Source organism: Serinus canaria, chromosome 8, assembly GCF_022539315.1.
Source record: "Serinus canaria isolate serCan28SL12 chromosome 8, serCan2020, whole genome shotgun sequence".
NCBI lineage: Eukaryota > Metazoa > Chordata > Aves > Passeriformes > Fringillidae > Serinus > Serinus canaria.
In genome coordinates, this window is record NC_066322.1 from 16,761,522 (window position 1) to 16,784,575 (window position 23,054).

At 38.2% G+C, this 23,054-nt stretch overlaps 1 protein-coding gene across 2 annotated transcripts in view; it reads right to left on the bottom strand.

Annotated features, from left to right (window-relative positions):
- BCAR3 (BCAR3 adaptor protein, NSP family member) overlaps positions 1–23,054 on the bottom strand; it is a 62,430-nt gene that overhangs the window by 23,846 nt on the left and 15,530 nt on the right. For both annotated transcript variants that reach the window (XM_018912210.3, XM_018912212.3), the window contains 2 exons: positions 22,065–22,389; positions 11,174–11,213 (listed from right to left, as the gene is read on the bottom strand). In XM_018912210.3, the coding sequence (XP_018767755.3) occupies positions 11,174–11,213; positions 22,065–22,389 (365 nt within the window). The remainder of the gene's footprint in view (positions 1–11,173; positions 11,214–22,064; positions 22,390–23,054) is intronic.

A 23,054-nucleotide genomic window follows, 5' to 3' on the forward strand; every position in this document is an offset into this window, starting at 1 on the left:
TGCAAATACAGTGGATCACTTCTGCTCTGAAAAGAGTTAGAAGTTCCAAAAAGGAGTCCTCTATGGGGTTGGGAAAAAAATGACAGGAATACTATGATTTATCAATGTGTAAACCTAAACTGAAATTTGAACAGAGGTTCTCATCCATCATCAAGAATAAAACCCCCCAGTTTTTCAAAAAAAGGAGGACTGGAGTGGCAGGTCTAATAGAAATGGTAACTGCCAGTTCCTTATTTCCTGTCTGCAATGAAATAAAGAATAAAAAATTATGTATGTTCAGAGAATGCCAGAAATAATGAACCTTAAAAACGAATACTGTACAATTTCGTACAGCAGCTGCTGGTGCTTTTTATCAACAGTGTAACTGATAGGAAAAAGGATACTTTATTGAAATAGTAAATTTTAAATGTTTTAAAAAATAAACTAATGGGATTTTTCTTTTTATTAAGGTTAGTATGACTTCTGCCTAGGTAGCTCAATGAATGGATGACAACCTTTGCAAGACACTGTGATACAGCAGTATGAAAACTAATATTACTGGAAGGGATCTCAAAGAGTACATGAGAAACCTCTGGGTGTTGGCATGGTGTGTGCTGCACTGATGGCTGTCATGACTGAGGACAGCCTCCAGGCTGCTCCAGTTATGTTTCATACATAGGTAAGGATTTACATTTTTAAATACTGACTCAGAGAAACATAGGATGGCTTAGTCATATATTCACTCCCCTGGCCTTCAATTTTTTGCTGGTACTTTGGGTTCTTGGACTCTGCACATGAGAAAGAAACCTGTTTATTGTACCTCAGAAACACCAAATACAATCCTTTTTGCTAAGTCATCTACTGATGTATTTTAAATGCTCTCCAGCACCAAAAGGTCAACAATCAGGTTTATTTCTTTGTTTTCAAAGATTCTTCCTAGAATCTTAAATTATCTGATAATCCCTTCATTGTTTCTGTGGATGGCTGGCTAAATTATGTTTCAAAACTCTGATAACCAAGCTTAATAAGAAAGGATTTTTAAGTTCATAAAATCCATGGCTACATGAGTTCAAGGACACTTGAAGATATATTCTGTGTTGAGCTCCTAATAGCCCATTAGGAACAGAAATAAGGGAGTCTCTGCTAACCCCATCTGTTATTACAAAGCCTCTAAAGTTATTTAGGATAGTTTCATGGTCTAGTTTAAATTACCCAGTGCTCCCCTGACACACCAAAAGTGTATCCAGTCTGCTCACAGCACATTGCATATGCAGGAGTTTGAGGTGCTCACACAGGATAGTGTGAACCTGCTCATGGGCAATCTTCTTAGGCTGCTTTAATTGTACTGGTCAAACAAGAAAAAAACCGAAGTGGCTTCAAGATTTTAAGTGGCTCAAGTAAAGCAACCACACTCCTTGAGTGTGAATATAAATGCTTGAAAACTCACAAGCAGCCTGAAGTTACCCAAACAGTCTCCAGAGCTACAAGAGGTTATTTTGGACCAAATATTAGTCATGGTCATGGGAGTGCTTAGAATTCACACACAGAAAGAATTATGATGATTTGTGATTTCATATTAGAGAAAGGGAAATAATTTCAGACTAAATTAGATGAGGGAATTGTTGGCTAGCCACTTTGCTTTGCAATGCTCTATTCATTTAAGCATTCAAATCAGCCTAACAATATTCAGTGAAACACATGTAATGCTTTACATTTCACTGCACTAAATGGAAGTAAACAATGCAGGCAGGAAGCCAGCTGTAAATGAAAGAAGCACTGTACAAGGGTCAAGAGCACAAATCTGATTAGAGCCAGCCCTGAGCACTGCTGCTGAACGAGTGACGTCCCATGGACACGTCCCCATTACACAGGGGATGGCCTATGGTCTGAGTGCCTATGGCTACAAAATGGCAGCTCTGGGGTTGTAGTAAAGTACAAGAGGAATAAAATCTGAAAGAAAAAAACCCAAAGAAAATTAAGTAATTTAAATCTTCATTGAAACATTTCTCATTTAATACATAAGATTTCTTGCCATAACTAGTTGTTTGTTCTTTTTACTCTAAGAAAAAGTCAGGAAACGGGAGACAACCGAATTTGTCCATGCAAGCATTTTCACAAGGCCCACTCCCAGTTAGTTTTAGCAGTAAGTCCTGCAGATATGGCACGTTGCCTCTGACAAAGCTCTGGGGGCAGATGCCTCTATATACAGGTAGTGCCCAACTTTACAGATGAACACTTATTAAAGTGTAGAATAAGTGGAAGAAAGGGGATGACAACACTGTCAGAATGCTTTTTATCTGTTCCTAACTCAAATGTCTACGGGCACATAAAGTCCCATCTCCCATCTCATGTCCTACCATTCCTGTCTCAATTCTTTACAGAACTGACTCTTTCATGTTCTCTGAGATAACCTCACTTCCTGCATGCTGCTGTTGGTGCAGCTTCTGATCACAAACCAACAAATAGAGCTGCAGCTGTAATTACCCTTGTTTGCATTGCAAGGTGTGGTGTGGGAGAGGTCAGCTTAATTTCTTCCTCCTTTCTATCGTGGTTCCATGAGGCAGTCTCAGAAATACTCTGCAGTTGTACAGGAATAGTGAGAAAACAGAATTTGCATCTATTTAGTTTACGCTGCTGCTTGAATAAATCTCTTTGAAAATCTGCATTGTATAAAAAACCAGGTCTGCAGGTACAAGAAATAAGTGCCCAGCCTGCTTATGAGCTTCCTACTAGGTCTAGGTTAATTTTCACTTTAAGACATCCAAATGCCTTTGAGATTCATATGTTTTAGTAATAAAAGATAACTTCGAAAAAATTTGATCTGGCAGTAGGTAGGTCTGTCTTTCCTGCTAGACACCCCTCTATGATGAATCCACCAGCAGGTATAATTGAGCCTACCAAAAACTAGCATAAGTATTCTTGACCTCCAATACTGCCTGCCAACCCACATATAAACATGAAATAATGTAGTAAAGTCCCACCTATTATTCCTACAATTTGTTCCTTGGACTGGGGAAAAAATTATGAAAAGGCATGAATTTCTTTTCCTTTCAGAATTAGTTTACAGTTTAATATGGGTAATACCTTCTTCTCTTTCCTGCTGACTTAGGTGTCATTAGTCTAAATAGCTTTGCTGGCCAGCATACCAGAATTGTCTTGCACATAAAAATAAGGTATTAAGACAATTGTTAACTTCAGACTTCTGTATTTGAAAGTCTCCCCAGTCCTGCCAGAGTAAAGTGCTTGTTTGTGAGAGATTTAAATACATTCTAAATATAATGGAAAGATGAAAAAATGTGTTACTTCTCCAGGGTAATCAGACACCTTTAAAATACCAGCTAATTAACTAAAACTCCTGAATAGCCTAAAATATTTCCCTTTTATACAGAGGATGTAGATTTTGGATGTGCACCACTCAAAAAAGAAAACTTACAAGTCACTTGGGCTCTGTCAGAGCTCGGCTTTTTAAAAGTCTTTCAATGTTTTACTAACAAAAGGATTTGAGGACATGGAGGCAAATGACCTCTAGATATTCTAGACAAGCAACATAACATTATGCTCCATTATTTGTGCAGATGTTTATTTTCTACAAATACCTGACATACAAACATGTCAGGCCAACCTGCTTCTTTGACAGCACACAGCAGTAGATGACATCCCACCCCAATGCTGCTCCTGCTGCCCTCTCCGCAGGCTAAACTGGATCTCAGCGTGTCTCCAAAACCAGGCAAGACAGACACACACAATGGACCAGCCTTATTCTAATTATTATCTGTAAACACAGCTCTGAGAGATGAGGAGCTTTACCTCTCTAGGCTTTATCAGTAAGAGGACCCAAAACGGTTAATGAAAAACATCATCTTCGTCTGCTCTCCACACATTATATACTCACTCCCCCTTGTGGCTCATGAGCCTACAGACTGAAAGATCAATAGTAAGGGGTTGCATGGAGTTAAATATAAACAGCTGTCAGCTTTTGCTATTAGTCCATCTTCAAAACGATGAAAACTATAAATCAGCCCCTTTTTTCCCCCTCTTTCTTTGAAAAGTAAATGCACATCACCATGTACCCACATTTGCTTTCACTGACACAGACATTTTGACTTGGGTATATTATCAAAAGGCCAGGTTGGACAGGGCCCTGAGAAATCTGGTCTAATGAAAGGTGCCCCTGCACAAGGCAGGGGATTCTAACTAGATATCTTCTGAGGTCCCTGCTAACCCAAACCATTCTGTGGTAACTCTCAGCATTTGAGAGCCACTGGGATTAATACTGTGGAGAAAACAGGTAATTAGTTTAAAAATAAGATTCACAAGATCACTAGAGATAAAATAAGAACCATTTTTTGTACCCCAGGGCTCCTATCCCAGGTTTCAGATTCAGACCTTTCCAGTTTGTGTTTCTCATCTGTAAATAAGACCTGATCCTCTAACAAAAATAAGTCACTGATCCTCTAACAAAAATATTGAAAAGTTCAACTAAGCAGCTACTTGCCACAGTGTTACTATTGGTAACAAGGAAATTAGAGTAAGGTAATTTTACAGTTTTCAACTCAAATATCAGTGCATGTAGTGGTTTTTGAGGACTCTAGACCAGACATCACTTGAGTTAATGAGTAACAACAGAAGAATTAGAATACAGACATTAACTGGGTCAAATCCATGGTAGGATAACATGTAAGATTAACCATTAACATGCACAGAGAGGATGCTTGCTGCTTTAAGAATTATCAGCATTTTATATTTACTAAAGCACCCTCAGCTTTACAGAAGATGTTCCCATAAGCAAAATACCCTGAACTCCATTTCAGCATCAGAAGAGGGAAATGTACTGCTAAAAGACTTCATAATGAAGGCCAGAATAATTAAAAAGCCACTATCCACTTGACTCAATTAATATAAGGATTATAATTCACAAAGAAAAAAATATTCCTTCTCACAGTACACTAACTTCCCTCCCTCCTAATCCACAAAACCCCAAAACCTCAACCAACCAAGAGAACCCACAAACCCACCAACCACAGAAAAACCCAGATCTTAGAGCTAACCAGGCCATTCAGGAACTGGGGGCTGGGAAAGAACAAATAGCTCCTAACTGGAACAGGCCAACTTGGGGTTCACTGCTCTAGGGAAACATGAACTAGGATAGTAGACTCAAAGTGCACTGTCTTGCAGAGCTGCAGGATCATACTTCCCGCATAATTTACTACAAGCACAGCTTACATTTTATTCATCACTTTGCAGCCAATACATTACAGAACTGCTGGCTCAACCTTATTTTCAGAGACCAGCCTGCTGGTCAAACAAAATTCAACATTAGAAAATACTGAAACTTGGGTGTTATATTACACCACCAATTATGAATAACTGCATTGTATCCAGTAGGATACGTTTTCTTTAATTCCAAATGAACAGGGCAAGAATCCCATCACGATTTCAGGGCAATTAAATACTTGGAAGCTGCTGAATTTCAACAATGTAACTCCTTAAGTATTTTTTAATTTTTTTCCTGGGCTGATGAAAGCTTTTAGGAACAATTATCATACACACTTTAAGAAACAGTTGCCCCTTTTAAGTAGAGAAAAAGCAGACATGGTAAAAAACAAGCCTAGTATAAGGCTGAAAAAAAGTATTTCTACTAACTGAAATTTTATTATCGCCAGAACAGGACGAAAAGTAAAAGACAAGATGCTTTATCCAACTTATTGCAAAGTGCAAACTTATCAAATTAAATATAGTTTATGAATAGAAGACAGAGGAACAACACCAGTCAAAAAAACCCCAAACCAAACTCACCCCTCCACCCCCCTCTAAAAAAGAAAACCCAAAACCAACAAAAAAACCAAAACCCCCCAAAACCAAACCTCTATGTGCAAAATATAGTATTTAGGATTTTTTCCCCCACAATAACAATTTAAAGATAATTAGACTAATCTAGTTTGTGAGGTAGAGCCGATTATTTTGAGATCATAAGGAATCTCTTTTGTTGGAAGTTTTGGACAAATCAGAGCGTCTATTCTGACAATCTCAGGGACATCCTGACAAAAAAAAATTGTCAACTTCCCTCTAGGACCTACTTGTATAACTTAATGACAGGGAGGAGGGGAAAAATCCACACCCCTTCACACCCCCTCTCCGATTCTGTGCCTCTCGAGAAAAAGCAACCAACTTCTAACAGGCTCCAACAGTCAGGCTCCTACGATAGTTACAAGGAAATTATTATGAAATGGGATTTGAATAATCATTACTCGAATAAAAATACCCAGTCAAGTGTTTCTTTTCCAGCAGAGGGCAGTGCACAACCAGCAACCACCCTCCGAGAACAAACCGAAGGTTTCATTGAGACGGAAAATTACATGCATTTAACATTCGATGGGCTCTAACAGAATCTTTTATGTCTGAATCACACGGCTTACATACAAGAGGCAACTGCTGTGGAATGTTTGTGAAGCTTCGGTTCCTGCTATCCAGAGAAACATAAAAAAAGAGGAAATGTGTCTGTTTGAAGCTTTACTGACATCACTGATGATCTTTGAGTCAGATGACAAATCCGTAGGGACAGAGATGTGAAAAGTCCAAGTTGGCCACACGGGCATACTGCTTCTCTCCTCAAAAAACCACATTCCATCTGATAACTGCACCTTCTGTGATATAGTTGTCCTTGCTGCAACTGCAAAACGTGTGGAAAAGAAGTCCTTAAAGCACCCTACAGACTCAAAAAGAGCCTCCTGATCATGTGGTGCCTTACTGCAGGCATTCCTCCCAGCTCTGCTACTTGATGCTGTCAGCCAAGGCAGAAACCCAACAAAGGTTCTGCTCACAAGCCCCGGCTCGCATCTCAACAGGCAAGTCTCTGCAGGATGTGATACACAGCAGAGCAGCAATGCACTGCACTTGGCAAGTTTTCCAGGGAGGTGGGGATTTCTCTGATATATTTCCATGTCTAAAAAAAGGCTGCTTGGAAGGAAATTTCACTGTCATCAGGAAAAATTATTTCCCAAACTGTGGCTACTTGTCAAGCTGACACAGATTGTTTCCTAAAAGTTCATACACACAAATAAACTTTACTTTTGATCACCCTCTTACCATAGTAGACATTCTTCAGCCAGTAGAATTGTGAGAGTCAAACACCCATGCCTATATTGGATTGGTATCCACAATAGGATGAATTTGTGCAATTAACTACACAAACAGCATTAATAAATCTCATAACTTGATCTAAGTTCCCTGAAGTTGAATTAAATCCACTAAATACTATCCTATTTTGCAAAGCTATAGATAATGATAACACACAGGAATGCCATCAGAATTTTATTTTCAGTTGCACTAACCAAATCCATGATGAATGACAGTATTTTCTATCACAGTTCGCTTTCTAACAACATCAAGGAAGAGTAAAAATAGGGAAAAAATTAATACTGTGGGGATGAAACAAACAAGAATCCTTCAACAGAACTCCACAAGAAACTCTTTTTCTGCAGCTGGAACTTCCTTAAACCAGCAACAGTTTTTTTCCAGTCTGAATCTAAATATAAACTTCCCTCATGACCATGCTGAGCACGCAGTCATAAATTTTGCACTTTTCCCACTAATGGAACACAATATAACTCCAAAACTTCAGGCCATAATAATACTTATCAACTCACTGCTGATATGTATTTATAATTATATATAATTATTAAGCACTATTTCCAGAGGAAATGCTTGAAAGGTTTCCCTGACAGGAAGAGAGAAATCTCTCTTTTTTTCTTTTCACCCTGATATAGCTTCAATGATTACAGCACAGATTTCTATAAAAAGATCCTGAAGTATTTCTAGTGAATAGGAACAGGACAGAAAGCTATCTTGGGTTCACATGAATTTGATCAAAACGACTCACAAAAAGTTCTCTGACACACTCTAATCTGCCAGCACTTGATTCTTTCTCCCTTACTGCAGGAATCTGTTCTATGGATGTGCAGACTCAGGGTGTGGGAAGAACCTGCAGAGGCTACCAATGGATCTATTATTTGGTTCATAAAACTTGTAAAAATCTCACAGAATGTACAACGTGCTATTGTGTCCCTGAATCTCTTTCATGAATTGGGTAGCAGCCTGACTCAAAGCAGTCTGGCCTGTTTTCACTTCTACCATAAAAGGGTTTTTTTTTGAAAGAGCCATTTAACTGTGACCATGGTTTCAGCAGCACTGTGAATACAAAGGAAGAGTTGAAGCCATATGGACACTTCAGTATACTCAGACTCCAGCAAATCAGTACATTTTTCATCCCCCCTTAGAACTTGCTTTTGCATAATTAGCTCTCTTTATATACTGAATGAACTAATACATCAATATTCAAGATGAAGTAAACTGCAACTTGTGAGCAATGTAATTTAAAGAATTAGAAACCACAGTTCATCAACAGAGAACATTCTCTTAAAAAAAATATAATCAGTATTTTCTGTCTTGTATCTTGAGCAGAATAAAACCAATTTATTTTGCCTTTCCTCTGTTCAGAGTATTTCTGAATAAAAGGATTTACTTATACTACTTTCAGTCACCAGATTTCAGCAAAGAAAGGTTTGTTAAAAAGCAAAATGCTACACTCAGCTCTGAAGTTTCCCATCAGTCTATCTGCTTGTAATCACTGCAGCCACAACAGAGATGATGATGTTCTTCTCACTGTGAACCAGCACACAACCAAAACCAGCACACTGCTCTGTGCCCAGGTCTTTGTGTAAAACTGCTTTTTAAATCTAGCTGGTTAGGTATGACTGTGCAGCCTGATAAGGTGGATCAGTTATGAGAATGGCACTTATTTTAATTATCAATATAGCAATCTCCAGTTAGTGTGTCAGGGGCACCAGGACTGAGGCTGCTCCCCATGGGAACACAGAGAGCACAGGGTGGGCAATGTGCTCACAGCAAAGTGCAGCTCCACAGCACCCAGACCCAACCAAGGTGAGCAGGATGACGACACCAACAGGTCCTATTACATTCCAGAGAGCCTCAGGCAAGAGAGGCAACAGGCCAGGTATAAAGTCTGTCCTGGGCTTCCCCCACAGCACTTGGAAATAGGACTGGGGCAGAAACACCCTCGGAAAAACTGAGGCAGGGTCTGATGGCCCAGCCTGATGGGCCAGTGGGTGTGGGTGGAGATCCCAAGTGAGGCTGGCCAGGACACCTAAGAACAATTAGTGCCCTCAGGGCCCTGACACAGGACAATTTGCTTGGGACTGACTGTAACTCTTGGGTAGAATTTCCAGCAGCCAAACTACCCTAACACAACTTAAATTCGTGTCACGTATTACTTTCACGATAATGTAATTCTTTCAAGGCAAATTAATCCAAAGTCTCTCTTCTCTTTCCAGCCTGAATAGCAACATGAGAGAAATAAAAATCAGTATCAAGACTTCACAATAACCATGTACAATTAGTTCCAGTGTGAGTTTTTTTATATGAGTGATACATCACACATGCCTCATACTCAAGTTTATATGTGTTTTCATTCAGTAAACTTCTCTGTTGCGAGACAACACTAACTATATTTTCCTGTGTACTAGAAAATACAAATGTGCTACTCAGAACTTTCATATTCTGAACCAGCAAAATACAACTCCCAAAAGTGCTCTTGCTGTTTTCTCCCTCTTCTCTCACTATATCTTTTCCATTTTAAGGTATTTTTTACCACTTAAGCAACATCTGCCAAAGCCTACCTGCTAGCTCAAACTACATATGAACAGATTACACACCAAAGAGACTTGTGCAAATGGCAATGGTGGTATAAAAATGCTGCAGAAATCTAGTTTTTCAGCTTGAGAAGGTTAGAGTTTGGCAGTTTATACCTGCCACAATAATGTATTTGAGGGCCTGGAAAATTTATCAGCATTAATATAATAGTTGCATTATGGTAAGTTACAGAAAACACATACTTGCTAAAACTGAAGCCAACAAAGGGAGTACAAGATCCTGGTGGTATGAATTCACCCACAATTTCTACAGTTAAGGTTAACTGATAAAAAAAAGTTAGAGGCAACTGATGAGAGATCTCTTTTATTTACGATTGACGGATTTCTGTGTAAGAACACATTTTTAGAAGCAGTTTTATTAGCAACCCAGACTTTTACAGACAAAAGAATGTTTTGGGGAGTGATGTTTATAAGAAAGCAATTTCTGCATGTTTTTTCAAAGTTGTAGTTCGAGATTTCTTGTCTAGAATTCCTGCTAATAAAACCACTGAACTAGGATCCAAACTCAAAGTTCACTAAAGGTAAGGATATAGACAGGAAAAACTGAAAAAGGAAGGGGAAGAGAAGGGATTGGTAACCCTTGTGTTCTCCCTCATAAGTCTCTTTTTCCCCAGGCTTTCCTCCTCAACATCAAAGTTTTAATAATTAAGCTTAGCACCACTGCTATTGACAAGAGTCCAAGACAAGCTTCTACCAGGGAAGTTGAAAAGACCAGAAACCACATTTATAATACAGAACTTGCTGAAACAAGACAAGACACATATTGATGAACTGGCACATGATACCTCTGCCTTCCACTCAGTCACATTATTAAAACTGTAACAGCATACTCAGTACAGCACAGTGCGAGACAGTAAATTAAATACAGCAATTAACATGTCCACCACTTCATTGCCTCTGGCATCCCCTCTTCCACAGTGCTCTTGAGAAGGCTTTTGACCTTCTCTTCCCTACCATACCCCAACTTCAGGCTGGGATTGAGGCCAGGGACCTCCCAACACAGAACTACCTTTTCAGTGCAGAAATCCAGCAGCTGAGAGTCTCTTGTGGCAGCCACTTCTTGAACCAGAAGTGAATTTTTACCTGTAATTTTAGTAAGTATAGTCCTAAAACTGTAAACCTAAAATTTACATTTTTATTATATTGTCAGATGTGTTTCTTTACTTCCCCAGAAGTCCGTAACAAAAAATTCAACTTCTTCTAATCTTCTTTTAATCAAAGCAAGAATTTAGGCCGTCACCATGTAACTGTAAAGAAGCCCCATAAAAAAGGCAACCTCCACCCAAAGTACAACTCCCACAAGTATTTCACTGAAGTTGTAAGAAAACAGTCTGACATTCATATTTAGCTTCTCTACACCAAAAGACAGACAGCTGCACTATTTACCTACAAATAACTGGAAATGCTCTATCAGTGCTGGGTATAGACCAAATAAAATATTTTGAGGGTAAGAAACAGTACCTTACCTTAACATATTCCAACGTAGGATCCAGAACATTCGGATCTCTGTAAGGAAATGGTGCCAGGAGAGAAGGACCAACAGAAACAACAAAGAAAAAAACAGTAAGTCCAAATATAACATCATAATTGAAGAGATTCATTTATAGGAGCAATATGCTACTAGGTCACATTAAAATCTTGTTGAAACTTGTGTGTTAAAGCTTTATAGCCTATGCTATCTCATTTTTAACAAACATATAAATCACTGGTTTCTTCTAGAAGGACATGTAGTGGGGCCAATAGTACTTAATTTGGGAAATAAAGTCAATTACACCATTTTAAGGAAATTAAAAAAAATCTTGACATTTCAACAGATGGCTGGAATACTTACTTGCCACCTAAAATATCTAAAATAAATTTAAAAGAGAGCTCTCCCAATGGCTTTTCAATTTATTTCTTTGCTTTTATGTTTTTCCATTTAAGCTACTGCCTCTGATAGCACTGGAAGGGCACTACTCACAGGAAGTAGAAAGTACTACATTCACTTTCTATATATACAAAGAAGTTTTCAAAATAATCATAATTTCAGCATCACAATTATTTGAACATCAGATAATCAAGTCATTGCCCTAATCTAAAAATAAAAGTCTCATCATAGGTTTTCTATTCAGACAGATGGCAAAGGGCACAGAAACCTAACTGAAGAGCCTTCCACTGTTACAACTCTTTCTATAAAACATATGTTTATTTTTATTTCTATTTCAAAGCATTTTGTATATTTGTTTTTATTTGCAATACATGACTGGATGTTTTCTAAGAAGCTGGGATGACACATGTGGTACTGCCCTTAACTACAAACATGAAACAGGCACAATGAAAACCGTGCAAACTTAGAGAGGGATCAGGCACTTGTGACAGCTACCAAGTTTGCCACATGGACACCAGATCTCTATAAATTTAGAAACAGGATCCTTTTTGGTGGTAGCTGTTGCAAAAAGATGTAACACTAGAAACCCAATAAGCAACTTCAAAAATGTAGAATTTGGGTTACAATGGAATTAATCAATCCAGAAAACAGTCTCTGAATTACCCATGTTGTTTGGAATGTTACTGCATATAATCTGAAACTATGTTATTATTTGACACTCAATTTTTAGTTTGGTTCCCTAGCAGTTTTTAATCCAGAATAATACCAGAATACTGAGCCTTCCCCATAAAATGATGGTGGCTCAACTGTTCAGGTTGTATCATGTGTTGCTGTTTCATATTACCTCAGTATTTATCAAAGGTCATTGCATTCTCAGCTGATGTTTTAAAAGAATAAAACTGGAAATAGAATTTGGACCATTTGAAACTTTGTCCTATGCAATATACAAAGAAGGATCAGCTTGATAACTGTGCGAGCATAAAGCATGTACAAGCATAGCAGAGAACACAGGGGTGAAAGCACAGAGGGAAAAGAAAGCTCTGAAACAGAAGCAATGTTTTTCTTCTGAATACTTTTCAATTTGACTGGGAAAAAAAATACCATTTTAAATCAGTTCAGCAAAAGTCATTAAGCATGCCTGATTTCTTCTCACATTCAAATGATCTGTGGGAAGTTGTTCTAGTACCAAATGCTACTGAAAAATTTTTCAGTTTAGTTCTTCACTTGCCTGTGGAATCGTTTAGGAGAAAGGGTCTACCAGCACAGCATACGCAACACACTCTGAAAGAACAAACCTGCTTACTCTGGCAGCAAAAATGTCTTGTTATGTCTGCACTCCTGCAGACCAGCCTTCCTACTGACTCCACTGCTCCCTTCCACCTTCTGCTACCAGGCAAATGTTCTCTAGGACAGATCAAGCCAAAGCAAAATGAAAGAGGTAGAAAAGCTTCCAGACAAAACAGTTTATTTACTGGTATATAAAGCAGGACATCCAGAAGAGAGCAGAGGAAGTAGTGACCTGCATTCCTTTCAGCATCCACGTGACAGAAGTGTTTTGAAAATGTTTGGCTTTGGGAAAGGATGGTGTAACAAGTATCTGCACAAGAACCATAGTGTTTTATCTGGTAAGCAGACCCACAACAAAATGTACAAAACCCTGCCATTCATCCTGAGTCATACAGAAAGATGTTTATGTTGGAGCACTGTTCATCTCAGATACCCATCTCTAAGCTGATCTACTCCCTCTCCCCCATCTTCCCTTGTTCACCTTTGTGCAAACTTTTTGAAGTTATTTTCAAGGAATGGTAACTTCCATTGATGTGTAGTAACTAATAGTAAAGATTAACTACTGCATTTTCCTGCATCTGACTCCACTTCAATACTATCACATTACATACAGACAACCAGATTAGGCAGTTAGCCCAAATAACTAGAAGGCAACCGAACAAAACTAACTCCTGAATCTCAGGTCTCTGTTAGCAATGATGTTTCTTTATGCCATGGGCTACCAGTGAAGGACATCTATGTTGTCATGAAGTTAAGAAAAATATAAGGTATGGGTTTTTTTTTTTCCATTTTCTCTGTCAAAGAATATTAAAAAATTATGAACCCACATTCTCACTTATTATATAAGAAGATCTGTAGAAAAAAATTAATACTTTCAAGTGACTAACAGATCAGATGAAAGAGAGTAACAGGTTCTACCATCTCCCAGAATCAATTTAACTGAAGGTTGGTTTCAATAATATTTTCTTATCTTTCATCAGATTTTATTACCTTTCAAATAATGCTAATGTTTGTCTTCATAAAAAGCTTGACTTAACAGCTGTATTCATTTGCACCTGTTTACCTACAGCATTTATGTATTAGAGCCTGCACATAAGTCAACCAGTCCTGTGTAAACTGTGGGCTCACAGTTTTATTATTATTGGGTTTTATTATGCATTTTGGTTTCCTAATAATCAGATAAGACCTACTTTCACTCAGATAAAAAGACTATTTATTACAGAATGATATCCCTGGAAAAGTGAAGTCTTCAGAAGACCTCAAGCTGAGGTAGGTGTACAGTAGGACACACAGTATTGGCTTCATGCTCTTTACCCGTTCTGCCACAGAAAGGACTTTAAGAGAGGGATGCAAGCAGACTCCCACATCTATTTTGGGTATTGCTATTGCTGCCACCTCTTGCTATCACCTCATTTCGTGACAAAGCAAAATCCCTTCCCAGCATGTTTTTAATCATAGGAACAAAAAAGAAGAAAAAAAGCACCTGACTTGCTACATGCAATTAAGGCATTCTCCTGAGTACTGTAAATCCTCTGTTACCTCCTCCTACACACACAAGGTCTGTGTGGAAACTGTGGAAGCAAAAACACTCCTCCAGTAATATCTGACCAGCATCTTAGCCTTCATGATTCTGAGGCATTTCCTAGCCAGAAACACATTCTCTCTAGAGACCGACATCTGACAACCCCGTTTTCAATGCTGGCTGATCTCGCAGACATACTTTAATCTGTCCCTGGTCGTTCTTGGAAATGATCTCAGTTTCTTTTCACTCCAGTTTCAAGATTCTTATCAAGATTCTTATGTGCTTTTTTTTCATGTATGTGTTTCTTGTTGTTACGGCCAAGAAAATACAGAGAGCTTGCAAACAAGTGGGGTGCTTCAGCAAACCCAAAAAGAGATGAAGGCAAGAAAACAAAAAACATGAAGTTGCTCTTTTGCTTCCCTCTTCTTCTCCCCATAGAAACATTTGCTGCAACAATGAAGAGTTTGGTGTCATACTGGCTGGCTTTGACTGTCTATGACCAAGTAGTGACACACTTGACCACTATGAGAAACAACATAACTTCCCAGAAAATAGGAATAATCATTGTATGAGGACCCCTTCAAAATATAACTGGAGCTGAGAGGAGAAAAAGGAAAGGAATTCAGCTGTTATTGGATGCTATTTCTCTACTTCCCAACACATCTGAACAATAACCAAATGTGTGGGGAGAATGGAAAGATTAAGAAAAAGCCCTTTTGAAGTTGTCACCATGAACAGTCACTAGCTAAAATGAAGGGAAAAAAAATCACTGTAAGCAACTTGAATCATACTTCTGGTATGGCAAACTAAACACTGTCACACTGCCAGTTTCAAATCCTGCATGGATTTGAAGACAATGAGCAACCAAACATGAAAACAGGGTAAAGAAAACCTTAACATCCTGGTAACTAGTCACTCTTCTAAAATATTTGATAAAATTCTTACATACTCACAATCAATGCTGGAATTGAAAAGCTGATATTTCAATCCAAATATCCATTATTCAGTTCAGTGAGTGCTAGAGAATAGCCAGAATCTCAGTAATGCAGACATCATCTGTTTTTCACTCAGCAGTTTGTCCAATAGTTTTCTATAGGACTGCTTCAATAAAAAATCTTTAAGCAGATATACTGTAATCTTTAGCTGTTTGATTCCACGAAAACCTCTGCCTTTCTAACATTGTACATCACCTCCTCTCATTCTCGGTGCTATAAAAAATCCTGCACGCCTTTACACACTAAGCCATATGAAGCATCTGCATTTTCCAGGCCCTTGGCATCCTCACAAAGCAATCAGCTACAATTATAAATTAGCTGGGATAACTTGAACAAAATTTAAGTGCAGACACAACAGTATAATCAAGTTGCCCAAATCCTCCCTATCATTCAACTCCCGTATAAATATTCTTACAGTGGTAGAAACTGCTGACTGGCCCTGAGTCAGCTTTGTGCTACTTCACACTTTTATAACTGTACCTGTGGGAAGAACATTGGGACGCATTGCCAGTATCTGATATATGAAAATATATTGGTCCATTTATTTTAAAGTGACTTTTCCTGGGGACATTTTCAAAAGCATCTCCTTTCTACCCCATTGAAAGAGAAATCATGAGAACTATCTTCTCAATAGTTCCAACACCAGTGGTGCCAATGCCAAATCTGAGTAAAGACAATGGAGGCTCAAAAGCGGCCTGAGACACTGAAAATGTACCAAGCCACTGCACAGCTGCTAACACAGACAGAATTGCTGTAAAATGACCAGATGAATCACATGCCTTCTTCAGTTCATGTCTTTGAAATCTCTCCATCTCTGTACATTTTTGAAATACACACTGCTTAAGTATGAAGGTGCAAGTCAGAGCATGCTGGATATGGTGTGTTTCAGTGTATGCAGCACAGACTGATTTTATTTGTATTGCAAACTAGAGCAAAAGATCCACTGATTTTATCCCCCAGCAGCTTCTGCTTCACGCACGCACTTCTGCTGCATTCCTGAGGGCATTCCGCCCTTCTGCCTACAGCTGCACAGCACCAAGGACATGACTCATTCCAGCACCAGTGGAAACAAGTGCAAACGGCTAAGACAAACTGTGTGATGACCTGCAGCTCACACAAGAACAGCAGGGACTCCAGTAATTAAAACTCCAGAAGAGATGCAATGTACTTACTTTCCTTGAATTAAATAAAGTATCAGTCCTACTTGTTCAGAATGCCCCAGCAGAGATAATGTTTCAGCAATTTACTTTTGCCACTTCAATCTGCATCCCTCAAACTTGCTCTAGTTTACCTATTGCAGCAGAAAAATCTAGACAATTTTTTGTCTTTTCCAGAAGATTTTCTGTTTCTGTACCACACACAGTACCAGTCTCTACAATCTGTTCAAAAGCTCAGCACCTCCATTCTTTTTCCTCTATTTTCCTTAACATTTAGTCCCACCAAAGCCAAATCTCTGTCCTTCAAAGCCCTTCTTAAATCTTTTACCCCAAGACCTATTATATGAAAGTAATGGTTGGGCAGCAAGACTATTGCTTATCCAAACCAGACACTGTAACTACAAACTGGTTTATGTATGTGCTGTTACCTGTTGACTTATATCTTCAGCTGGCAATTCTTTACAGTGAGTGTTTCAGTTGCTGTACAGTTATCCTGAATCCAGTGCCACAAAATTTTAAGTGTTCAAAATCAATATAACCTTACAAAATGAATATGCATATTCAAAAAAAAACCCCAAACCACTGACAAATGTTCAGTAGAATCAGTCTCCATTAACTAACCTGAAATGCATCTCATTCTAGGTACACTTTTTTCACAAAGTATGGTTTTCCACCTGGCTAACACATCTTTCAGGAATGTGTATCTGGACTGAAGCACAGAAATGCTAATACAAGGCTTTAGCACTGAAGGAGACAGTAGTGGGAGGAAGAATTGTCCTCCCTGTCTATTCCCTTAGCCCACTTAAAAAAGCTCATCACATCAGATGCCTTTCTGCATTGGATATGGCAAGTAAACATTAGAATATGCTCCCCTATCTAACATTTAAGTACTATATAGAGCACAAAAGAGACAGAAATTAAACCAAATGCTCACATATGAACAGGAGGCAGGATGAGGAACCAATATAGCACTTGGTACAACTAAATAGGGCACTCCATAACACTTACAACAGAGACCAGAAAACAGGAGAGCCAGGGAAGGAACTTTGGATGTGACAGAAGGAGTAATTCAAGAAACTTTCCACTACACATAGTGTCCAAAAGTTTTCAGGAAGTTTTTGAAAAACAACACTGACCAATTTTGATAGGGGCTTTGAGGGATTTAGGATCAAGTTTACCTGGTAAGTTGTTCATTAACAATAAGGTCATGATCCCACAATTAATTTCAAGTGATGATACAACTGTGCTCATCCCATAAGGAACTTTAGTTCCTTTGCTCAGAAGCTGAAGGGCTGTGGTTTAATTCATCTTTAATGATGGAGAGTTGGTTTCTCTTTTTGAAACATTCCATCCTGTTTTCCTAATTTCCCTCTCTAAGATCACACAAAGGCAGATTTCCAAAATCCCCATAAAAATCTACAAGTGAAGCTTTCGTTCTGCAGGTCTATGGCCACCAAGCAAAGAAAGAGGATGGGAGCATCAAATGGGAACAAAGGGGTGAAGCAGAACTTCTCTTAACCCAACAATGGACAGAAGGGCTAAAAAGAAAAGGCAGACAAGCCAAAACCCCCAGAGTTAATGGATAAGAAGATTTGATACTGAAGGTAAGCAGATAACATTAGCTATTCTCTGCTTATCCGACACAGCATTCCTTCTACCACAAACATCTCCCAGCTTTAGTGGGTGGCTCTGCTCCACCTCTGAGACAGCAGAGATCTGCAGGTGCTCATGTGAACAGGACACAACTAGAGAAAGAGTGGGAAAATCTGTGCCAAAAAGCATGAAGTATTGGCAACATCTAAGGAATTCTTCCATTTGAAGAACCTGTGCATGGAAGAAGTCAATGAGATATTCACTAGCCTCAAATTCAACACACTTGTGTTACTCTTATTAAAGAAACACAACCACATACAAACATTTTGGTTCAGGTTTTATTAAAACCAAAACTCATACTAAGAAGTAGTTTCAGGCACTACACCAAAACTGTAACTATTTTTACTTTCAAAATTCTGTGCATTTATAAAAATTGCTCCCCATCTTACCCTAAAATTTAAAAGGGAACCAACATACTGGTCTTCTTCCTAGTAATCTTGCAAATATTTTCATACTTGAGGAACACATTGCACTTTATAAACACAAAAACCCCCAGTATTACTCACTTTACTCCCCACAGGAAAAATACTTATTTTACTTGATATATTAAAACATTGATAAAAATGATTTTTCATTTTCAAAGTGCACCGAATCATTCAAGTGTACATACAGTATTAATATAAGAAAGTAGCACAACTTAAAATTATCCAACAAATCATGTTTTCAAAATCACTAGTTAGAAAAAAATAAATGCTGTCCAAATACCTTATCCACCCCATTCTCCAAATCCAAAGAAATGCAGATTTTGCAGCATCTGGGGAAGCAAAATGGGCTGCAAATTCTGACAAGGATAAAGCAAATTCCTGAATTGTGTTCTCCTCACCAAGCACAGCCTTGCCAACTCTTTTCCTTTATAATTCAACTGTCAGTTCAAGGACTTCAGCAGGCCTGATCTATTATGGTAATACCACTAAGAGAACAGGAAGAGTTTTGGGAATACAGAATTCAGTCATTCATAGCTTTATACTACAAGACTAACACCTTGCCAACTTCCAAATGTTCTGCCCTCCAAGGACAAGCACTACAGAGAACAGTGACCCTGCTTAGCTTTATGCTGATGAAGTTACCCTGTTAATGTCAGTGGTATTAGTCAAGGTTAAAATTGAACATATTTTTATTTTTTCCTTGAGAGTTAGATGAGACAAGTACGTGAGGATCATCCAGCCAAACATGCAGAGCCTTGAAGATCAGAAATTCAGAAGAGAACAGAACACCCCAAACAACCAGATAAACTAATCTGCTCTACTCTCTGCTAGAGCAGTACAAAGTCCACTGCTAGATGAGAGCACTTCATCTCAAACAGCTGACGTAGAAAAACAAGAGGAAAAAAAGTCTGCTGACCAGTACTCAAAAATAAGAGACAGAAGTTGAGCTAAATATGCAGTCACACACACTTACCATACTTTCAGAACTACAGAAAATAAGTGTATTCTTTGCACCTATGTGTAGATAATTAGGGTCAGTCTATAAAATGCACTTTAGTTTACAGGCTATTTATCACATTTTGATCTTTTGCAATAAGGTTCAATGAGCATTGGAAGACATTAAGAGCTACTGGTCTGTCCATTTCCTTAGTGAAAGAATCAAGCTAATAAAAATATTTTCTTCCATGGCTCCTCACACCTGCCAGATTTAATTTTCTTTTTTAACATGCTTGAATCATGTAAAAAAAAACAGATATGGACAATTCAGGCTTGATATCTTGGCAGTGTAAAAAAAAGCTGCTATGCCTTGTCTACCTACAAAAATGAATTATTGGTAGCCACATCAATAAAAACAGTAGTGTTGTAAAGTAAAATCACAATCAGGACTTACAGCATAGCCAGGAATTTACTGGACTTAAGAAAAGAAAATTAAAACAGAAGCAAAGAAGAAATGATTAAAATTATAGCTCTGTAGTTACATCTCAACACATCAAATTCATACACAGTTAAAACTAAAGCTTCAAAAACAGGGAAAAAAATTGAATTCTCACCAGTTGGTAGGTCAGACCCTCTCATGAAAGCGATAAAACAAAGCATCCAGGGCATTATACATTATTTAGAGAAATGCACAAAGTATTTTGATTCCAAGCCAGTTTGAACAATACAACCCTACTGTTTATCAGTGACTCCATTTTTTTAAATGTCTGTATAGACAAAGAATGGAATTTGAACAAAAAATTGCTTCTACAAGTCCAAGCAAATGAAATGGCTACTGCAAGAGAGCTAGTAAAGAGAAATTAAACCAGCACACACTCACAACCGTCCTGTATAATGTGAAACTGCCAGCGTAAATTAATGTCAACTTAGTTAATGAAAACCTAGAGGAATCATTTCTGGCAGATGGTGTGCTTCAACACTTCCTAGGGGTAGGCTCAGCAGAGGGAAGATAGTGATTAAATGCAAATGTGTGGCCACACAGTTTCTCCCAAAATATCCAAAGTTCTATTCTAAAGAGTCCTACAGTACACATACAGGGCAAAGGCAAGATTAACTCATTTTTCTTTCTTTCAAATACTAAATTTTTAAGTTGACACTAAGGCTTTTGAAATATTACGGGCTTTAAAAAAAGACATGTAACTCTACAAACTGCACAAAAAATCAATAAACTTATTTCTAAGATATTGTGTCTAGCTTTGATTTTATTGCTCTGTTAAACTGTCCATCCTAAAATTGACATTAAATTATTTCAAAGCATCACGGCCATCAACAGCATCAACTCTGTGCAAATCCAGATCCTATTTCTGACCTCTTAACAATTTACAATTTCACACTGGAGCTGTTATTAAACTGAATTTCACTTAATTTTGTCACAAACCCTGTTTATTTCAACAGGAACACAGGCTATTTGCAGGCAATAGAGGAATTACCAGTACTGAGAAAGGAGCATCTTTTCTCTTCTTCACTGTCTTTTAACTGATTGTGAAGATCACATCTTTATTAGCCTGACTCACTGACAACACAATGTTGAACCCATCACACCACTTGTATTCTCTCCCCACAAAACAACCTTAGAACCTGTTTGACACAAAACAACCTTACCTAATTAGAAATCTTCTTCACTCACAAGACTTGAAAAATGAAAAACTGTAGTGATGAACACAGCAAGGCTGTAAATCCTAATTCAGAACTTATAATTTGGGTATCTTTTCTCAGCCTTTAACTCCATCAGCTAAGCAACCAAACATTCTCTCATTTCTATGTATTTAACTGATCCATTGCATGACACTGAATTTTTTCCCATTTTATAGAACTCAATATCAAAACAAAATAAAAGGACATTAACAAAATTAATTACTTTTTGTAACAATGAAATATCAATGATGATAATAGGTTTCCAAAAGAAAGGATAGCTAAAAGAGGATGGATCTTTCTCAAGAGCTTTGCATATGTGAACCACAAAGTCAGGCAGAAATAATTAACAGGGATAATTTGTCATTAGCTCAGTGTTCATTGGGTTCCACTAAGTTTTCCTGAGGAAGGCCTACATGTAACTTGATTGAGATTTGAGGCAGATGGAACACCACTCTCCTTTTCCTCAGCCCTCCATCCATATCACATTGAATACAAATCAAAACCAAGTTTGAACAGTTATGACTTCTTGTTTAAAACTGCTCTGTTACAGTGCAAAGGGTAATATCAAAACAATTCAAAAACTTTAAAGATTTCCTGCATGGGAATAGTACACACAATATTATACCTTTTCAACATACAAAGGCAAGACACAATCATTAAAAATTATTTAGGTCTTCCATCGAGACTGAAATTGAATACTAGGGAGAAAACCTTAGTTATAGTTAACAGCTGTATCTATGATTGGGCCTTTAGAGGCCTAGCTGAATATGCAATAATTCCTATGCAACTAACATATGTAAATACAGGTTTTACAACATACCTGGCACGGAGGTCGCTGCTCTTTCCATTTTCTGGAGGGTACTCTTCTATAACGTCCTGTACAAAAGGTGGCTGCTGCCATGCTCGGGTGTAAGGCAACGTTCCCACGTGGCTGAACATATCACAAGACCTAGAGGGAACTGTTCCCCTCTTCTTCCTGGGCAGAGTGCCATGGATGGAGATGCCTTGGAAGGAGTTTGAGCGATGCTCAGCTGGTGAAGGTTTTGTGGTCAAAAGATCCATGGAAGAAGCTAATGAGAACTGGTGGTTCACTGGGCCGTTTCTGGGAAGACTTGAAAATTTTCCTGCAGCTATCATTTTTGGTTCTGGAAAAACAAAACCAAGATTTCTTACTGTGTATCAATCATCAAAGCCCTTACTTAAAGGTAGTTAAGTAGCATGACTAACAAAGGTATCTGAAACTGAACTTTTGCTTTGCATTGAGGCAGTCAGATACCTCAAGACCCAGTCATGCTGCTGCCAATGCACATCAAGCACACATGTATGTAACTTTATACATGTTAAAAGTCACAACCAAAAACAACCAGTCTGGACAAATATGCAAGAGCAGGCCGTGAACAATTCCCCATTTTTATCCACTGAGTTCCTCTCTTTTGCCTTTTCACATCCTCTGTAGACTCAGACATCAACTTGAATTACTGACAACAAGCAAAGTTTTAAGAATATTTGTCAAAGAATAAAAGACACTACAGCTTGGTTTGGAAAAATATGTTTTTTAACCCAGTAGTTGGCACACTGTGAGGAAAAACCTGTTGCTAAGGAGTCTTGCTCAAGTAATAAATCTAGCAGATAACTGGTCACATATTTCTAACAGGCTGTAAACTAAACGGCTCTACCCAAGAGATAAGGGCAGGAGCAGATTACTGGAATTCTCTTCTTCAGCATGCCCAGCCTGCTGGCTCAAATGGCTGTTGACACAGAGATTTGCATAGCTGTCAGTCTCTGGTACAATCAATTGCAGCTTGCCATA